Genomic DNA, 15,653 nt, shown 5'->3' with positions numbered 1-15,653 from the left:
TAGCGAGTGGGTAAGAAAATGGCTTATTATAGTCAAAAGATCAAAAAAAAAAAAAAAAACCCTAACAATTTGTGACATTCTATGAGAAACCAATCATTCAGAAAGTAGTGGGTCTTAAATTGGAGAAGGCAAAATTTGCATATATCTTTAAACAGTCTGGCTGAAAAAAAATCAATAAAGGAGAGATAAAGGTCTGCCCCAACTTAGTCAAATCTAAATGCCAAATGTATTCCAGTGTACTGGTATTCCATTGACTCCACTTCTGATTTACTGCAAGAGAAGAGTCTTTATGCAAGATCTTGTACAGAGTATATTCTGGAATCTTTCTAACAGGACCTGTGATAGAAAGGCATTTACTGTGATTGTGCTTTTTGCAAAAATAATCTGATAAATGCTATGAGTTATATTAGTTAAATATGAGGCCCATATGTCAATTGTTTTAATAATAAATGCCTAAATAAACAGGAGAACAGGACAAATCAAGTCTTATGAGCTTATATACTAGAGCAGTGATGGCTAACCTTTTTGCCATCATGTGCCAAAAGCAGGGGGAGCGCAGGGCGGTCGTGCGTGCCCACACCCATAATTCAATGTGTCCTCCCACCAGGGGTGAAATGCTCCCGGTTTGGACCGGATCGCCCGATCCAGTAGCGTTGGAGGCGGGTGGTTCGGAGAACCGGTAACAAAAATCCCTGCTCCCGCCCCCCAGGCCCAGCTGAGCCGCATAATCATCAGAGGCTTTTTTTTTTACTTTTAAAAGTATTTTTTCTACAACCTCTTCCGCCGAAAAAATGCTTTTAAAAGTAAAAAAAAAAGCCTCTGATGATTGCGCGGCTCAGCTGGGATCCTCAAAGGCTTTTAAAAGAAAAAAACCCTTTTTTTCTTTTAAATGCCTCTGACGATCCAAGCTGAGTTGCCTGATCGTCAGAGGCATTTAAAAGAAAAAAAGTCTCTGCCGATCAGGCAATCAGCTGGGATTGTCGGAGCCTTTTGAAAGCATATTTTTACAACCTCTTCACCGAAGAGGTTATAGAAAAAATGGTTTTAAAAGAAAAAAAAAATTGGCCATGCCCACCCAGTCACATTACCCCCCCCACCAAGCCACGCCCAGAGAACCGTAGTAACAAATTTTAGATTTCACCACTGCATGAGCGCGCGACCCCCCTGCGCTAATAAACACATAAAGAAAAAATGACTACTCCCTTACTCACCTAAAGCTGCCAGCACCACCACTGCCATTACCAGCAAGACAACAAAGACATACAACACTTTCACAGATGTCTGTAGTGTTAGGTTTTTCTCACACTGGCTGCAGTTGGTCCTCGTCCGGCCTGCAAGGGATAAAGTACATATGGAGAACCTGGTATATCTAGGTCTGAGTTCAACTTCTGACTTCATTCATATGACTCGGATTTTTGAAATATACCCCAAAGAGAAGGGATTGTGAGAGCAGAGACTGCATGAAAACAGAGCATAGTCCTCAGGGGTTGGAAGGAAGGGTGTTTTTGGAGAACCCAGTAGAATTTCCCAAGATTTTCCAGCCCTGGAATGAAGTGGAAAAAGAAGGGCAATGAGGAAGGAGACAACCCAGCCAGACTTAACTTACTCTTACCATTTGGTCTGTATCTGAAGGAAGGCATGTCGTCGTCTTCTCCAGGAAGGTCCTCGTCTGAAATATAAAAGTAAAAATTTAAAAAATATTATTTTAAGGATCAACAATTGCCAAAAAAGCATTGCTGCTTTTTGTCTAGACCTGTTAGATTTGGCTTTTATCGGATGTCCTTTTGAGTTCTTCGGGTAAAAAGAGGCTTTATTAAAGAATGCCGGTGCCTCCCACAGACTTATAGCGCGATTAGAAACAGATAGCATGAGTATGTCTTGGGACACAATAAGAGGGTTATGCGTGATCAAAATAGGCAGAATTCAAATAACCACAAAAAGAGAGGTTGCTCTTTAGCTATGGCTTGACAGTAACAATTAAGGTCCATGTCTGCATGGTTGTTCCTTTCCAAAGAGATGTAAATGCTGCCATCCTTCTCTGATCAGGTGATCTCCAGATTACACTGCCCATAATTTTCTGGCAAGCAATTGGCCATTCTCTCCAAAGCTGATAGTCTGACACATCTGAAGAAACCAAGTTGACTTCAATGATTCTGATTTTAACTTAGTTTGACATCTTGTAAACTTTAGAACCTTGGTAGTGCAGCAGACTAAACTGATGTTAAGTAGCACTTAGCTGCCAGCTGCCTGCAATTACTGCGAGTTCAAATCTCACCAGGCTCAAGGTTGACTCAGCCTTCCATCCTTCCGAGGTAGGTAAAATGAGGATCTGGATTGTGGGGGCAGTAAGCTGACTTTGTATAAAAAGAACACCACTTGGGGGCTCCCCAAAAGCCCTACTAAGCAGATATATACAAAAGTATGAAGGCTATTGCTTAACGCATTGTAAGCCGCCCTGAGTCTCTGGAGAAGGGCGGCATATAAATTGAACCAATAAAATAAAATAAATAATGGCAATTTGTCTACATTCAAGAGGAAGATATTGCTATCTTAGGGGTATACTGTGCCATGCAGAAAATACAATATATTTTGCTGTGGCAGGGGAACAACAAGGGGGAAATATCTCTCACAGAACCTCTCTATGATATTAGAACCTCTGCCTAGATTAGGTTAAAAGGGGGCTGTATTGTTTAGCACATAATGGGAAAGTCTTGTCTTAACATACTAAGTCAATTAGTAATGTGCTTGTTTGAGCATACCATGTTATGTGAACACAACTGGCTTTGTTAACCTGATATGTGATTAAGCATGTCATATGAACCCTGCCTTGAATTCATTGTAGAGAGGAACAGAAAACTGGGAGGTCAAGTTGAGTGGAAGGGAACAGGTGACTGGCCGGCTAATCCCCTATGTAGAAGTATCTTATAATGCAATGTTCTATTGCAAGGCTCATTGATCAGAATCTTAAAACCACTGAAAAAAGAATACAAGGCTAAGACTATTAACAACTAGCTCATCATAGCTATTAATCTGGCCTCCATGACATACAATACCAAATCATAGGGACAGATATGCCAAATAATGGGAGAGCATTACTTCCTCCATGCTTCTATTGCGCAATTATTGGCTTCTGTTGTAAAGCCAGTTCAATTTGACCCAGGATTATCAAAATACAACTATGTCTTAATATATCTATGTAACCTACTGATTTCTATTAGGGTTATTAGTGCATTGTTGCACCAATACATGCTCAGACATTTATTCATACATACATATTGCATACTTACCTGCAGTTCTCTTTCCCCAGTGACTGTGTTTGATGGTGGGTGGGGAGAGGTGCAGCCTTTCTCCCTGCCTAAAGTCATTTCACGCAATAACAATTTCCTGATGCTGTTTACAGGGTGGACATGCCAACATGCATGTCATATGCATGTGTAATTACACATTTGTAAGATGTTCGTCAGAAACCCTATTCAGCACAGTGTATTAATTACTGCATGGCATTACAAATAGATTAAAGATGGAGATTTTGGATCAAAAATTGAGACTTGAACATTGTTTTAGACTTTAGTGCATCATAAAAATAGACAGGCCATTGTAATATAATTTGTTTACTGAGCAAGAAGGTCTTGAGAGACATGGTGAACTGGGCGGGAAAAATGATGTAAGCTGCTTACTGGAACGCCCAGCAGAGGCACCAAGGTGATGGATGAATGGATAGAGACAGGGTGGGACCCTAGATCCACATAACAGCAAGGATTTATTTATTTATTTATTTATTTATTTATTTATTTGTTTCCATTTCTATACCGCCCTTCTCCAAATAGGACTCAGGGCGGTGAACAGCCAAAGTAAAAAACAGAACATACAAAATTTTAAAACAGTTTAAAATAATTAAATATTTTGGCCGTAAATTAAAACAACCCAATTTAAAATCAATTTAAAATTTAACTCAAGCCAGCCCAGCTAGTTGAAATAAATAGGTTTTCAGGGCCCGACGAAAAATCCGGAGGTCTGTTATTGTACGTATCTCTGGATCAGGCTAGAGACAAGGATGTAAGGACAGTATCAGAATGAGCCAGATCTAGGTCCCAGACGGACAAAGAGAGACATTAGTATAACACTCATGTAATATGAGGATCCTGAGCCGTCAGAAGTGCCAGTTTATCTTGAGCTCCTCACCAGTTAGCATTGAGAAGGCAGAATCATCAGAGCCTAGAAAAAAAGCATAAAAGCAACTCAAGAATCTTTAGAGGAATTAACTTGCTGAATCTGCATTGTATTCCTCTCACTGTGTTTATCTGGCTCTGTGATCTTCTGTTCCCTAGCTGGGGTCACCATCTAATTGGATGAAGCAACTTTAGTTGGGAAAACATCCTGTGTATGTTTTTAAATTGTTAACATCTATTGTATCATGAGCTTTGCCTGAATGACTTTGTAGTATTTTGCTTGGTTGCCTATTTAATGTATTGTATAAATAGCATGGACACCTCTTTCAGATTGCTGTGCTTTATTCTCTCCTGAGGATCATCAGAGAAAGATTTATGCACTGAAACTGAGAATGTCTTTGAGAATTCAAAGCAGCTGCTAAAAAGAAGTTGTTTCCAAAAAGTACTAGAGTATATTTCTGTGAATCTCTTAAAAAAGAGTCAACCCCCCCACCCACCCCGTTTTGCTGATAGTTTGAATTTGGTGGCTTACATCTCTCCTTCCAAGGAAGACTTTCTCACTTCCTTGAATATAATTTCTTTCTGTGCATAAGAAGTCATGTGTTGGCACTGTTCATCCTAGACATATGGAATGAATGCATGGTTGGGAACTGTTCCTAGAAGCTGACTAAGCAATACACAAGAGCAGACCATGTCCGGTCTGGTAGGTTCCCAGAACCAAGTTAAACATTTCTCTTAAGTACATAACACTTCCTGTGGATCACTGAGAAGCAAAGTTAAATCTCTGCACCCTTGAGGTATCTGATCAGGATGGCAATTTCCTTATTGTTGATGGTGTACTGTTGTTAGGAAACAATCTCCTGCCATAGTTGGTTGTTGATTAATTGGATAACAGGGGGCAATGAGTGGTTTTCCCGCTTGGTATGACTGAACATAAGTGTGGGCTATTCATTTTCTTTGACAATTTCTAATAGTGCAACAACCCCTGCGATACTTCAATGCAGGAGTCCCCAAACCTGGCAGCTTTAAGACTTGTGGACTTCAACTCCCAGAATTCTCCAGCCAGGTATGGGAGTTGAAGTCCACAAGTCTTAAAGCTGCCGAGTTTGAAGACCTCTGCTTCAATGCATCTCACCACTCTTCGATTGCATGCAGATGCTTTTCAAGCCATAATTAGATTTGCTTTGTCCCAGTTTCAAAAATTTTCTCTAGTCTATGTTTAAATCTACAATTTTATTGGTTCTCTTTTCCTTTTTATTGCTATGATTTCATTTATTTGTTTTTCCATGGTTAACAGTTACTTTGTCTATAATCCTTGACTTTCCTTGAGAGTTTGTGTGGCTAAATATTATTAGATGTATTTGAGTACACATGGACTGCATTGCTCCGAAAAACTTTTATGGGGTGTGCCCAAGCCCATAGCTGGGGTGCACCACAAAGATTTCCTGTAACCCCCCCTTATTTTTTCTAGTTACTTGATATAGCTCAAGATGGCTCAACACCCCCCCTTTTTTTTTTTTGGCAATTCTGCAAGGCTTTTGGGCAACAAATGAGCCTGATCTACCATTTATAAATAGTTCTATCAAGTCACCAAGAAGTTTCTGGGCTTTTATATCTGTCCAAATTTTTAAATCTGTGGTTTTAGTATCTTGCCAAGAACCAATATCCTTGAGGTTTCTTGCCAAATGTTTTGGAAAAGACCAATGAACAAGATTCTTGGGGGAATGAGCTCTCCTTTAGCTTTCCTGTTTTTTCTTTTCTTTTTCTGGATGAAGAATCAATGTTATTTGGATACTGTGGTTAACCAAAGAGACTAGGATGCCCCAGGGATTTCTTTGCCAGCCACAGGCTAGGCAAGTTGACAGAAAAATCACAGATTTGGCAGTGACTTTGGCCATCAAAGTTAAAGACAAATGACAAAATGTAGGACTTGATGGAGCTGGCACTCTGCCGGTGGTGGGAATCCCCTGGGCCACTTATCTTACATACATAAACAGGATATCCAATGCTGGACTGACCTCAAATCATTCTTTTTACTATGTTTAATGGGACACTTTCCACTTTCTAAAATGTATTAAGCTGAAAAAAAAAGTAACTCAGCCATTTTACCAAAATTAAAGTTTTTTTAAAAAAATGTCAGTTTTTTTTAATTATTTCAAAATCGCTGGATATATGCATTGCTGACCTTATAACAGCGGTCAACAAATGCTTTCCACAACTGGCTTTTCCTTCTTGAAATGAATGATTTTGTAAATATGTATGCTTATTCAACTCTCAAGAGCTCAACCCAGAAGAAATGTATTTTTTAGAATTGCTGCATTGGTATGAACTTGGGGAAAGCTTGACTAGAGAGTGCAATGTCAAACCCAAACTTGGACAATTTGGAAAACATAATGCTCATGGATGTATTTAATATCCATGGAAAGTTTAATTATGATAGTGCTTCAAACTGAGCTTTACATGGGGCATGGGGGGAGCGGGGGGGGCAGCAGGGAGTGACTTGCCCAACACACACTAACCAATTCATGCTGAAAGCAAAATTTATGTGAATTGAAGGCAATATTGAGATCAGACCTGACCCTTTGTTTTTTGGTTTCTTAGCCATAGTATTACATCACAACATGTTTGAAGAAGATAATAATGGAGGGAATCTCAAAAATGATTTTAAATTTCTGATCTTTGTTGATTTATCATACACTCTTCATCCCAGCCTGCTACTCCCGAAAATCTTCAGGGCGGCTGAGATATTTCTGGGTAGGGATCATTGTGTCTTGAAGTGACTTTATTTTGAAGATCAAATCTTTGGCTTACTCTGGGGCTCCACAATCAGACAACTTGAGAAAAGCAGTGGAAGGATACTGTCAAGTGGACTCGGCCTTCCTATATTTATTTAATTTTCTCATGCATGCAAGCAGTTCTGTGTTTTGAGAATCACTCCCTTATGTCAACAGAAAATTGTCACTGGGCAGCATGCCAACTTTGGGAATTGCATAAAAATAGTCTGGTGCTGAAAGGTTTATTTATGATTGCATTTGTGTGTGTTTTTGAAAGGCAAATGTACTATTGGACCATGTTAATGGAAGAACAGACACAAATAACAAAATAGTCTAAATCCTGGTAAAAGCCTATGACTGCAGTGCAAAACTTTTAAAAATTTGATGCTGAATAGATTCCTGATAGAGCATTACATGGACATTTCTAAGAGTAGACAATGGATGTAATTCATGGGATACACCAGTGGTGGGTCGCAACAACTGGTAGTAAAACTGGCTGGAGGCCCTGCCCACCGCCCCGGATGTCATCATCGGTGATCTGCACTGTGAACCGGTAGTAAAGGTAAGTAGAACCCACCCCTGGGATACGATCCGATTGAGCTGAGTGGGAATCAGGTAGGACTTTTTTTGCAATTATTCTCTATAGTGGAAGGGCTCGTCAGCTATACACAATCGTTATAAATTTAATCATATATTTTAGGGAATTCAACTCTTCTAGTCTTTTGCTGAAATGGAACCATTCCTGTTAATTTTGCTAGAATTTAGAGCAGACTTCCTCAATTTGATATCCCAGCCCAGGTCTCTTGGACCAGAATGCCAACAATCCCCAGCTAAATTGGGAAATTTAGGAGCCAGGTTGAGAAAAGTTACAGTAGCAACTTCAAAGAACTTCAAAGAAGGAGCTACCTTAGCATCTCAGCAAGTATCAAATTGACCCCTTCTTGCATCCTGGGAAATTCTGCTTGCTAGCAGGATTTCTGTGATCACTTGAGCCCTGTTTTTTAAAAATGAAAATAAAAGTTTGTGCTACCCAATCATCAAACCTGAAGGCTAAAACTAGCAATCATCCCATTTCTAAAGATGAAGCCAACTCCTTTCTTTTGGCACTTCAAAAACATCTGCTCACCTTAAACACAGAGTGGTTTCTTGCAATATTATTATCACCCAGAAAGATGGATCGTGCATCATGGGCATGAAAGAAGAGAGGGGTTAAATACAGTGTCTATTCTGCAATGTTTTGCAAATTGCACAACCCAAGCAAAAGTGCTATTCATTGCACTTCAGGAGCCATTTCATGCTTTCTCCCAGGCTTCAAAAGCTGCCATTATCACTGAGGCTCGGATGCCAGGTAGAGATACCCTCATCTTGATGTTTCCTTAACAAAGACTTAGTATGGCAAGTTAAGTCCAAATACTTTGCTTCTTCATATAGCCACACTGCAAAACCTGTTGCAGTAGAGCCAAGGAATAGGATTATTATGCCTAGTCTCAAACATAATAACCCAGGGGCTGAATATTGCCCTTCTCACATGCACACATACGCTGATTCTCCAGAATGGTGGGATTGAAAATTTTGTTTGCATTATGGGGGATACGGAAGGGGAAATAAGGCACCAAGCAAGTAAGCCCCAAATGGGTCCAAGCCCTCACCCGTTTTTAAAGTTGGTCGCTTGGTATGCTGTACAAATCCCTGGGCTGATGGAAGTTGTGTGTTCCTGAGATAAGTTGTTGAAGGACTAGGGCAGGGGTCTGCAACTTAAACACTCAAAGAACCATTTGGACCAATTTCCCACAAAAAAGAAAACACCGGGAGCCACAAAAACCTTCCTGTGCCTGACTATTTCTTGAGCAGCCACAAAACTAGCATATGTAGTTGAATTAAATGTTCTGTTTTCTTCTGAAACTTTTATTTTCTTGGATTTATCCATGGTTGGCCTACCGGGGATCAAAAAGCTCAATAAATCACATGCCGGCGGTTGTTGCACATTGGCAGTTGTGGCACATATTTTGAGTGACAGGGAGCTGCAGCAGAGGGGTGAAAGAGCCACATGCAGCTCCAGAGCTGCAGGTTGCTGACCCCTGGACGAGGGAGACCCAGACTGAAGTCGCCTCTTGGTCAAAGGATGACTTAGGTCAGTTGCTCACATTTAGCCCTACTGCTACATAGGCTTCCTAAATAAAATTAAGGAAGGTCCTCTTGTGGTTCTTAGAGGTGCTGCATAAATACAATGAATGAACAAACAAATAAATAACAGAACATTTGGATCACACCCAACTGCACTGCATTTGAAAGCTGTGCCATCAGCTGTTTCTGTAAGAGAGGAGAATCTAGGAAGCAACATCTGAATTCCCTTTAGTTATTCCCTTAAAAATGGCTTAGAACTGGTGTTGGAAAACCACCATCTGAGTAAGATTTTATCCACCATCTGAGTAAGATTTTATCCACCATCTGAGTAAGATTTTATCCACCATCTGAGTAAGATTTTCAGCTTGGAGACATTACTCTTTGAGGCTCTGCTTTCTCCCTTGAAGTGCTGGGCTTGGCTCCCTGTTCTGCAGTCTGTTGGTGGAACACAGGGAGCGCTCCTGCTCTGTCTTGTGGTAGCATGGCATTTGGCCTGCTTCCAGTTTTGGGATTCTTGGCTCTGGTTCAGCTGTAGAATTGGCATCAAAGGAGTCCCCCTTCCATCCCTGACCAAAGAAGTTCCCCCATCATGCATTCCCTTTCCAACCATCTTCCTTTCTCTGTTCTCTTTGGTGCTTTTGAACAAGACTTTTACCATGCAATTTCTTGTCTTAGTCACAGAATTGTGCAAATACATACTATCTTCCACACCACCCAGAAAACTATCTTCTGTATTTGTTCATTGCTTCTTTCATTTCCCCCTCCCATTTAAAAAAGAAAGCATGGCATAACTGATAACCAGTTTTTGGTTGCTAATGCTAAGAGCGCCCGCTCTGGAGGGACAGAATATTCACAGATTCATTATTTATTGCAAGAAGTCAGAACAGCATATATGAGAGGTTCCTTTACATTTATCACCACAACCCCTGTAACGTAAGTGGGGTTGATTCAGAGAGAGTGACAGGCCCAAAATCACCCAGGAACTCCATGACTGAGGGGAGATGTGAACCTGCTTTTGTTAATTATTAGCATTAATTGAATTATAGCAAGAATTTTCAGAGCTGCAGCAATCCAGATTACTGTTGTGGCCCGTATGCGGCCTGTGCAGCTAGTAGCTGATTCAGACAGCGAGGAGGCTGGTGTGGTGCTGCGCCAGCAGCCTGTGCAGCTGGCATTTGAGTCGGACAATGAGGAGGCTGGAGAAGATGTGGTGCCAGAGGTGGGGATTCAGACAGGGCCTTCAGATCCTCCAGAAGCTCCCTTAAGTGAAGAGGACGAAGAGGAGGAGCCTCTTCTTGATGCACGGGCACGCAGAGCTGCCAAAAGGCAGGAGTGGTTCCTCAGGAGGAGGTCTCCTCGAGAGTAAGGCTTGGGGCTAATTGGCCACTCCCTTAGCCTATTTAAGGAGGAACGCCGACTGCAGGGAACAACTTCGTTCACATACCTTCGTGTTTTGTCTTGCTTATCGGCTTCCTGCAAATTGCTTCTGGGCATTCTGCCAACCACAGTAAGCTTTTAGTATTATTCTTTGAATTCTTGGCAGCTGTTAATGCAGTTAATTAACAGTCGTTGTTGTAAAAAACTGGTTTATTTAGTAAACTAAGGTTTGAACGGACTTTGTGTGTGCTGCTTTCTTTGGGGTCCGTAGCTGGAGCAGAACAATTACAAAAAAGAGGCCACTTTTTCCCTCAACTAAATGATTTTTAATAAATCAACCATTATTACATCTTGGCCCACCAGGATGGGAAGGCAGGGTATGTTTTGGATCCCATTGATTAGGGATATATACATCTGGTGGGACCATGAAAAAGGGCCTTCTTAGTAATGGCCCTTTCTTCTACGATCATCATTCCCCCTAAGGTACGAGTGGCCTCTACCTTGTTGCTTTTCCAAAAGAACGTAAAATGTAGTTTTGTCACTGAGCCTGGGGACCACAAATGAAGATAGAGCCATCAAATGGTTGAATTGATTGTGTTGTTACTGCTAAGGGGTAGTGGGGTGGTTTTTTTTTTTTTTAATGTGGTAGATTTTTAAATGTTGTAAGCTGCATGGGATCAACTATGTGTGAGTTGGACAATGAATAAATAATAAACTCTCCATTCTTCCTACACAAAATACTGATTACTATTGCCATCAGCTTAGGTCATTTAGCCAAATATCTAGAAGGCAAAACCGTTCTGGTAAGAAAGTCAAGTTCAGTATAATCTGTCAATCAGAGATGGAGCTGGGGAAGGCTTTCTCCAGCCAAAAGCTCTGTAGATAAAACACAAACCAAGCCGCCAATGTTGAGACATATTAAAAGATGAGGTGAAAGGAATAAAGATGGATTTTTTATTTCCAGATGGCATGATAGGCAAATATTAATAAGGTGGGATCTCCAGCTACTGGGGAAGGGAGGAGTGTGAAGAAGGGGTGAGTTTAGAGTCCTTGCAGAGCAGAAAGAAACATAGACTTTACCTCCCCCAGAAACCCTGAAACTCTTATCTGGCTGTTCCTGAGAGAATGCAGTTAGTTTGGCAAAATTCTTGTAAATAGGCATGCAGCAATAAAGAAGTAACTTTGATCAGCTCATGGTGTCCTTCTGGTTTCTTGTGCCTGACAGACAAAGAGAAAAGAGCAACTGCCTTCTGAAAGATCTAGCACTCAGAGACTGCAATTTGGTTTATATCTACTTTCCCTTAATGATGATGATACCGGATCATCACATCTCATAATTTCCAGCTAGCATAACCAGGCTGGGAAAAATGGTTTTAGGTGAGGGAAAGCTGCAGGAAAACAAGATTTAGTACCTGTTCTGAATTCAACCAGTTCAAGAAAAGACTTGTGGTACTTGCAACAGTCCAGGACTTTTAAAACAGGAGGAGTTGGAAACATCAGCTTTCTCATTTCAATCGCATCATTATGAACACTGGTATTAAATGAATCATTTGGCCAACTGGAGGGGGAATGGAACCCTTTAATCAGTTTTTGTGGAAGTTTGAAATCTGAACTGTACTTTTGATCTCTGAAGTTGGACCAGGAAAACGGGCGGAGGAGGGAACATCCTGAGGCCCTGAGGCAAAATATTGCTATGGTTGTAACTGGCCTCTTCAAGAGGATGTGTTAGGACTTTTGGTAATCCCACACCGTTTCATGCCAGCCACTCATTTTCCCTCTCTTGGTTTCCCTTTTATTAAACATTTTCTCAGATTTCCCCTTCCTCATTCCCCATATAGCAATTGTTCCTGGGCACCAGATTTTAAAAAGATTCAAAGAAGCTGGAAGAGGGATAGAAGATGGTAAGGAGAATGATCAGAAGAAAGAAAGAAAATTGGGAGATTTATAGCCTTCAGTCTTCGCACAACTCTTTCAGCTCCTTCAGCCAAGAAACTGAGATGAGCACCGTGTGGTAGAGTCAGACATGACTGACACGGAAACCTTTACCTTTAAATGACAATAGAGTAGTGATCTGACAGACAGTATCTGAAAGGGTTGGGAGCATAGGCATCAGGGTGTCATGCTGAAGAAGGTCAAGAGATTTTCACATGGAGTGTAATCCTATACAAGCCAAAGGGGAAGTGGTGAAATAATCCTATTGTGATGGTAGCTATACAGATCTTCCACACGAAAAGTCTGTTTTGGAAGAACAGAGACCGAGTATCAGCCACGAGGGAGGACTGTTGCTTCTATGATATATGAAAACTGTTCTTTGTGGGATATATGAGTTGCCAATGTTGGGGAAAAAAATACTGGGTTACATGGATTGTGGTCAAATCTGGCAGGGCTGTTACTACTTTATGTGATCGTACATATTTCCCACTCATTTCAGTTGAGGTTAAGGAGAACATTCAATTGCCATCCCTCAGCAGTCCTCTCCCACTCCCTCATGCTTTTCAGATATTTGACAACTCGCATCACCAGGCAATACATCCACTGGTTTAATATTAATATTCTCTGTTCTATAGCAAAGGATGCAAAGCGTGTGCGCGATGCAAACCGGTGGTAAAACTGATTAGAACCCACTGCTGATTAACACCTCCATGAAGCTTTTGGCAGAAGTCATCCACTATTCTGGAGTTTGGTGAGCATCAATATATGAGCCCTCTACTGCTTTGGATGAGGTCACACTTCCCTAAAAGCTCAGGTGTTTCTGCTAAAGAAGCAGGTGAGGCTACGGCCAGAAGAGCCTTTTATGAGGAAAACAAAGACACATGCCCTTATCAGATTATCATCATTTTCTCTAGGTGGGGCTACCATTGAAGATAAGTTGGAAGCCACAGCTGAAACAGAATATAGCCATTGCCTGATTGCCTACTTGCAGATCAGTGCTAGCCTAATTTGTGACTGCTGTACTAATTGCCAGTAGGCATCTGGGTTCAATTCAAGAGTCTGGGTATTGTTGTTATACATCAGATAAATTTGTACATCTTATACTGCCTAGCCAGGAAAGGCTGTTGCAGATACGCAATCCCTCAAAAGCTCAGGTAGTTTGGGACCTGGAGGAGCGATTTTTTCAGCGACAGTCCCCGCACTGCAGAACAGCTGTCCACATGAGGGCAGATTAATACCACTCTGTTTATCCTTCAAGAAATTGACAAGAGACCCTCCTCTTCCATAAAGCATTCAAGATGAAGACTTTCACTTGGAGGACAACTACTATCGTATTTTTAATTGTATCTTTTGCAATAGGAGGTTTTGATGTTTTAACATCAATCTTGAATCTGATGCGGAGGTGGCCTTGTGTGGTAAGAAATACCCCCAATTGTCTCCAATTGTCTATAACGCCACAGTATGGAATAATTGTGGTCCCATCTCACTTCCTTAGTTTTCACAACTGTTTAACCTGATCACAGAATGAACCCGTTTTCTGAATTTACAGTCTATTAAAGCAGTGACTAACCAAAGGAAACTGAGTGCTTATTAAGCAGAGAAGTCTAATCAAGGTTATTCTTCAACATGCTCCATAGGTTGTGCCAAAGCATCTGCAAAGTTTCTACAGGACTTAAAACCCGGTCTGGTTAAAATTCAGACGGGAAGGTAACCCCAGCATTTCCCAAGACAGCAGCCCCCTTTCCCCTCCCCTGCCTGACCTACAGCAGCCCAAGGGGGCGACTGGGGGGGGTGTTTATTCTAGAGGAAGGGTGGGGGTGGGTGAGGGAGAGTCCTTTGATGGGGCAGCTGCCTCGTCCCTCCCGCCCCGCTAAGCCCAGAACTCACCTTTCATTCTCCTCCCGTCGGGTGTCCCCGCTCAGCCTAGTCCCAGCTGAGCCTGAGCAAACAAACAGCGAGAGGCTGATGCTTCGACCTCATGGGACTAGGCCCTAGAGGCCGAAAGGCGGCAGGCGGGGTCGGGGGACTCTCATCCGAAACAAGGGCGGCGATCCTTGGATGGCTGGGACGCTACGCCGCCCTCGAAGTCCAAGGAACTTGCTGCTTTACGGAGGGGCGGGGGGGGGACGGCAAGGCGGGGCGAGGTGCCCACCCTTCAAGGGCCCGCGGCGGCTTGCCGTCTCCTCCCGAGCATCCCTGGGGTGCACCGTCTTTGCTTCCCCGAGCGCCGTTTTAACACACAGGAAGCATGTTGTCCGCCACGCTCCGTCCTTCTCTCGCTCTGCTCTTTGGGCCGGAGCCCAGACAAACTTCCTTCCAATGTCCCAACAGGACGACTGGCTTCTCTACGTGCCAGCTGCCTCCTCCTCAAACTCTCTTAATCTCTCTTACTTTTTCTTTCTCTCTCTCTCTCTCTTCCCACCCTCTCACCCCCAAAGACGCTGCCCCCAAATCTAGGGTGGGCGGGCCGGGGAAGGAGTGCGAGGCGAGGAGGCTTTGGAGCCCTGCCGAAATATGCGCTGTCCCTCCCACCCAGCCACCTCTAATTGCTAACAAATGTCCTCTTACTGACACGGGTGAGCAAGGAGAGGGGTAGAGAAAAAGACTAAAGCAGGTTGTCGATTCACACGGCATGTTTAATATGTTTGCTGAATTAACCTCCGTTTTCTGGTCCCAGAGCAGAGGTAGCTTTCACAAGGCACCGACCAGTTCTGGAGAACCGGTAGTGGAAATTTTGAGTAGTTCGGAGAACCGGTAAATACCACCTCTGACTGGCCCCGCCCCCATATATTCCCTGCCTCCTGAGTCCCAGCTGATGGGGAGGAAATGGGAATTTTGCAGTAATCTTCCCCTGGAGTGGGGTGGGAATGGAGATTTTACAGTATCCTTCCCCTGCCACGCCCACCAAGCCATGCCATGCCCACCAAGCCACACCCACAGAACCGGTAGTAAAAAATTTTTGAAACCCACCACTGTCCCAGAGGTGTTTTTTTTTTCAAAAGGCAACTGGACTTTCTTTTGTTTTTCCTTGAAGACGTTTCGCTTCTCATCGAAGAAGGTTCTTCAGTTCATCTGAAGGAGTTTCTTGGATGGGAAGTGAAAGGTACTTCAAGGAAAAACAAAAGAAAGTCTAGTTGCCTTTTGAAAAAGCATCTTTGGGAAAACCATGGCCTGGATGACTGAGAATCACCATACCTACTGTTTTCTGGGTTGCACAATAGGCTGAACCAGGAAGCCAGCATTTCTCAACCTCAGCGACTTTTAAGACGTGTGGACT

The 15,653-nt window shown here is 42.4% G+C and overlaps 1 protein-coding gene across 2 annotated transcripts in view; it reads right to left on the bottom strand.

Moving 5' to 3' along the window:
* The window catches only part of SCARA3 (scavenger receptor class A member 3), a 30,555-nt gene extending 15,615 nt beyond the window's left edge, over positions 1-14,940 (bottom strand). The window contains exons 1-4 of one of the 2 annotated variants that reach the window (XM_034421208.3): positions 14,264-14,825; positions 4,183-4,215; positions 1,613-1,669; positions 1,212-1,331 (exon numbers count right to left, since the gene is read on the bottom strand). In XM_034421208.3, the coding sequence (XP_034277099.2) occupies positions 1,212-1,331; positions 1,613-1,669; positions 4,183-4,215; positions 14,264-14,270 (217 nt within the window). In that variant the 5' untranslated portion in view covers positions 14,271-14,825. Of the gene's footprint in view, positions 1-1,211; positions 1,332-1,612; positions 1,670-4,182; positions 4,216-14,263 lie in introns of both variants that reach the window. The other variant, XM_034421209.3, reaches the window with a different exon arrangement.
* Between the last annotated feature and the right edge of the window lie 713 nt (positions 14,941-15,653).

Source organism: Pantherophis guttatus, chromosome 1 (assembly GCF_059756535.1).
Source record: "Pantherophis guttatus breed Tessera chromosome 1, ASM5975653v1, whole genome shotgun sequence".
NCBI lineage: Eukaryota > Metazoa > Chordata > Lepidosauria > Squamata > Colubridae > Pantherophis > Pantherophis guttatus.
This window is presented reverse-complemented; position numbering and strand designations above follow the sequence as displayed.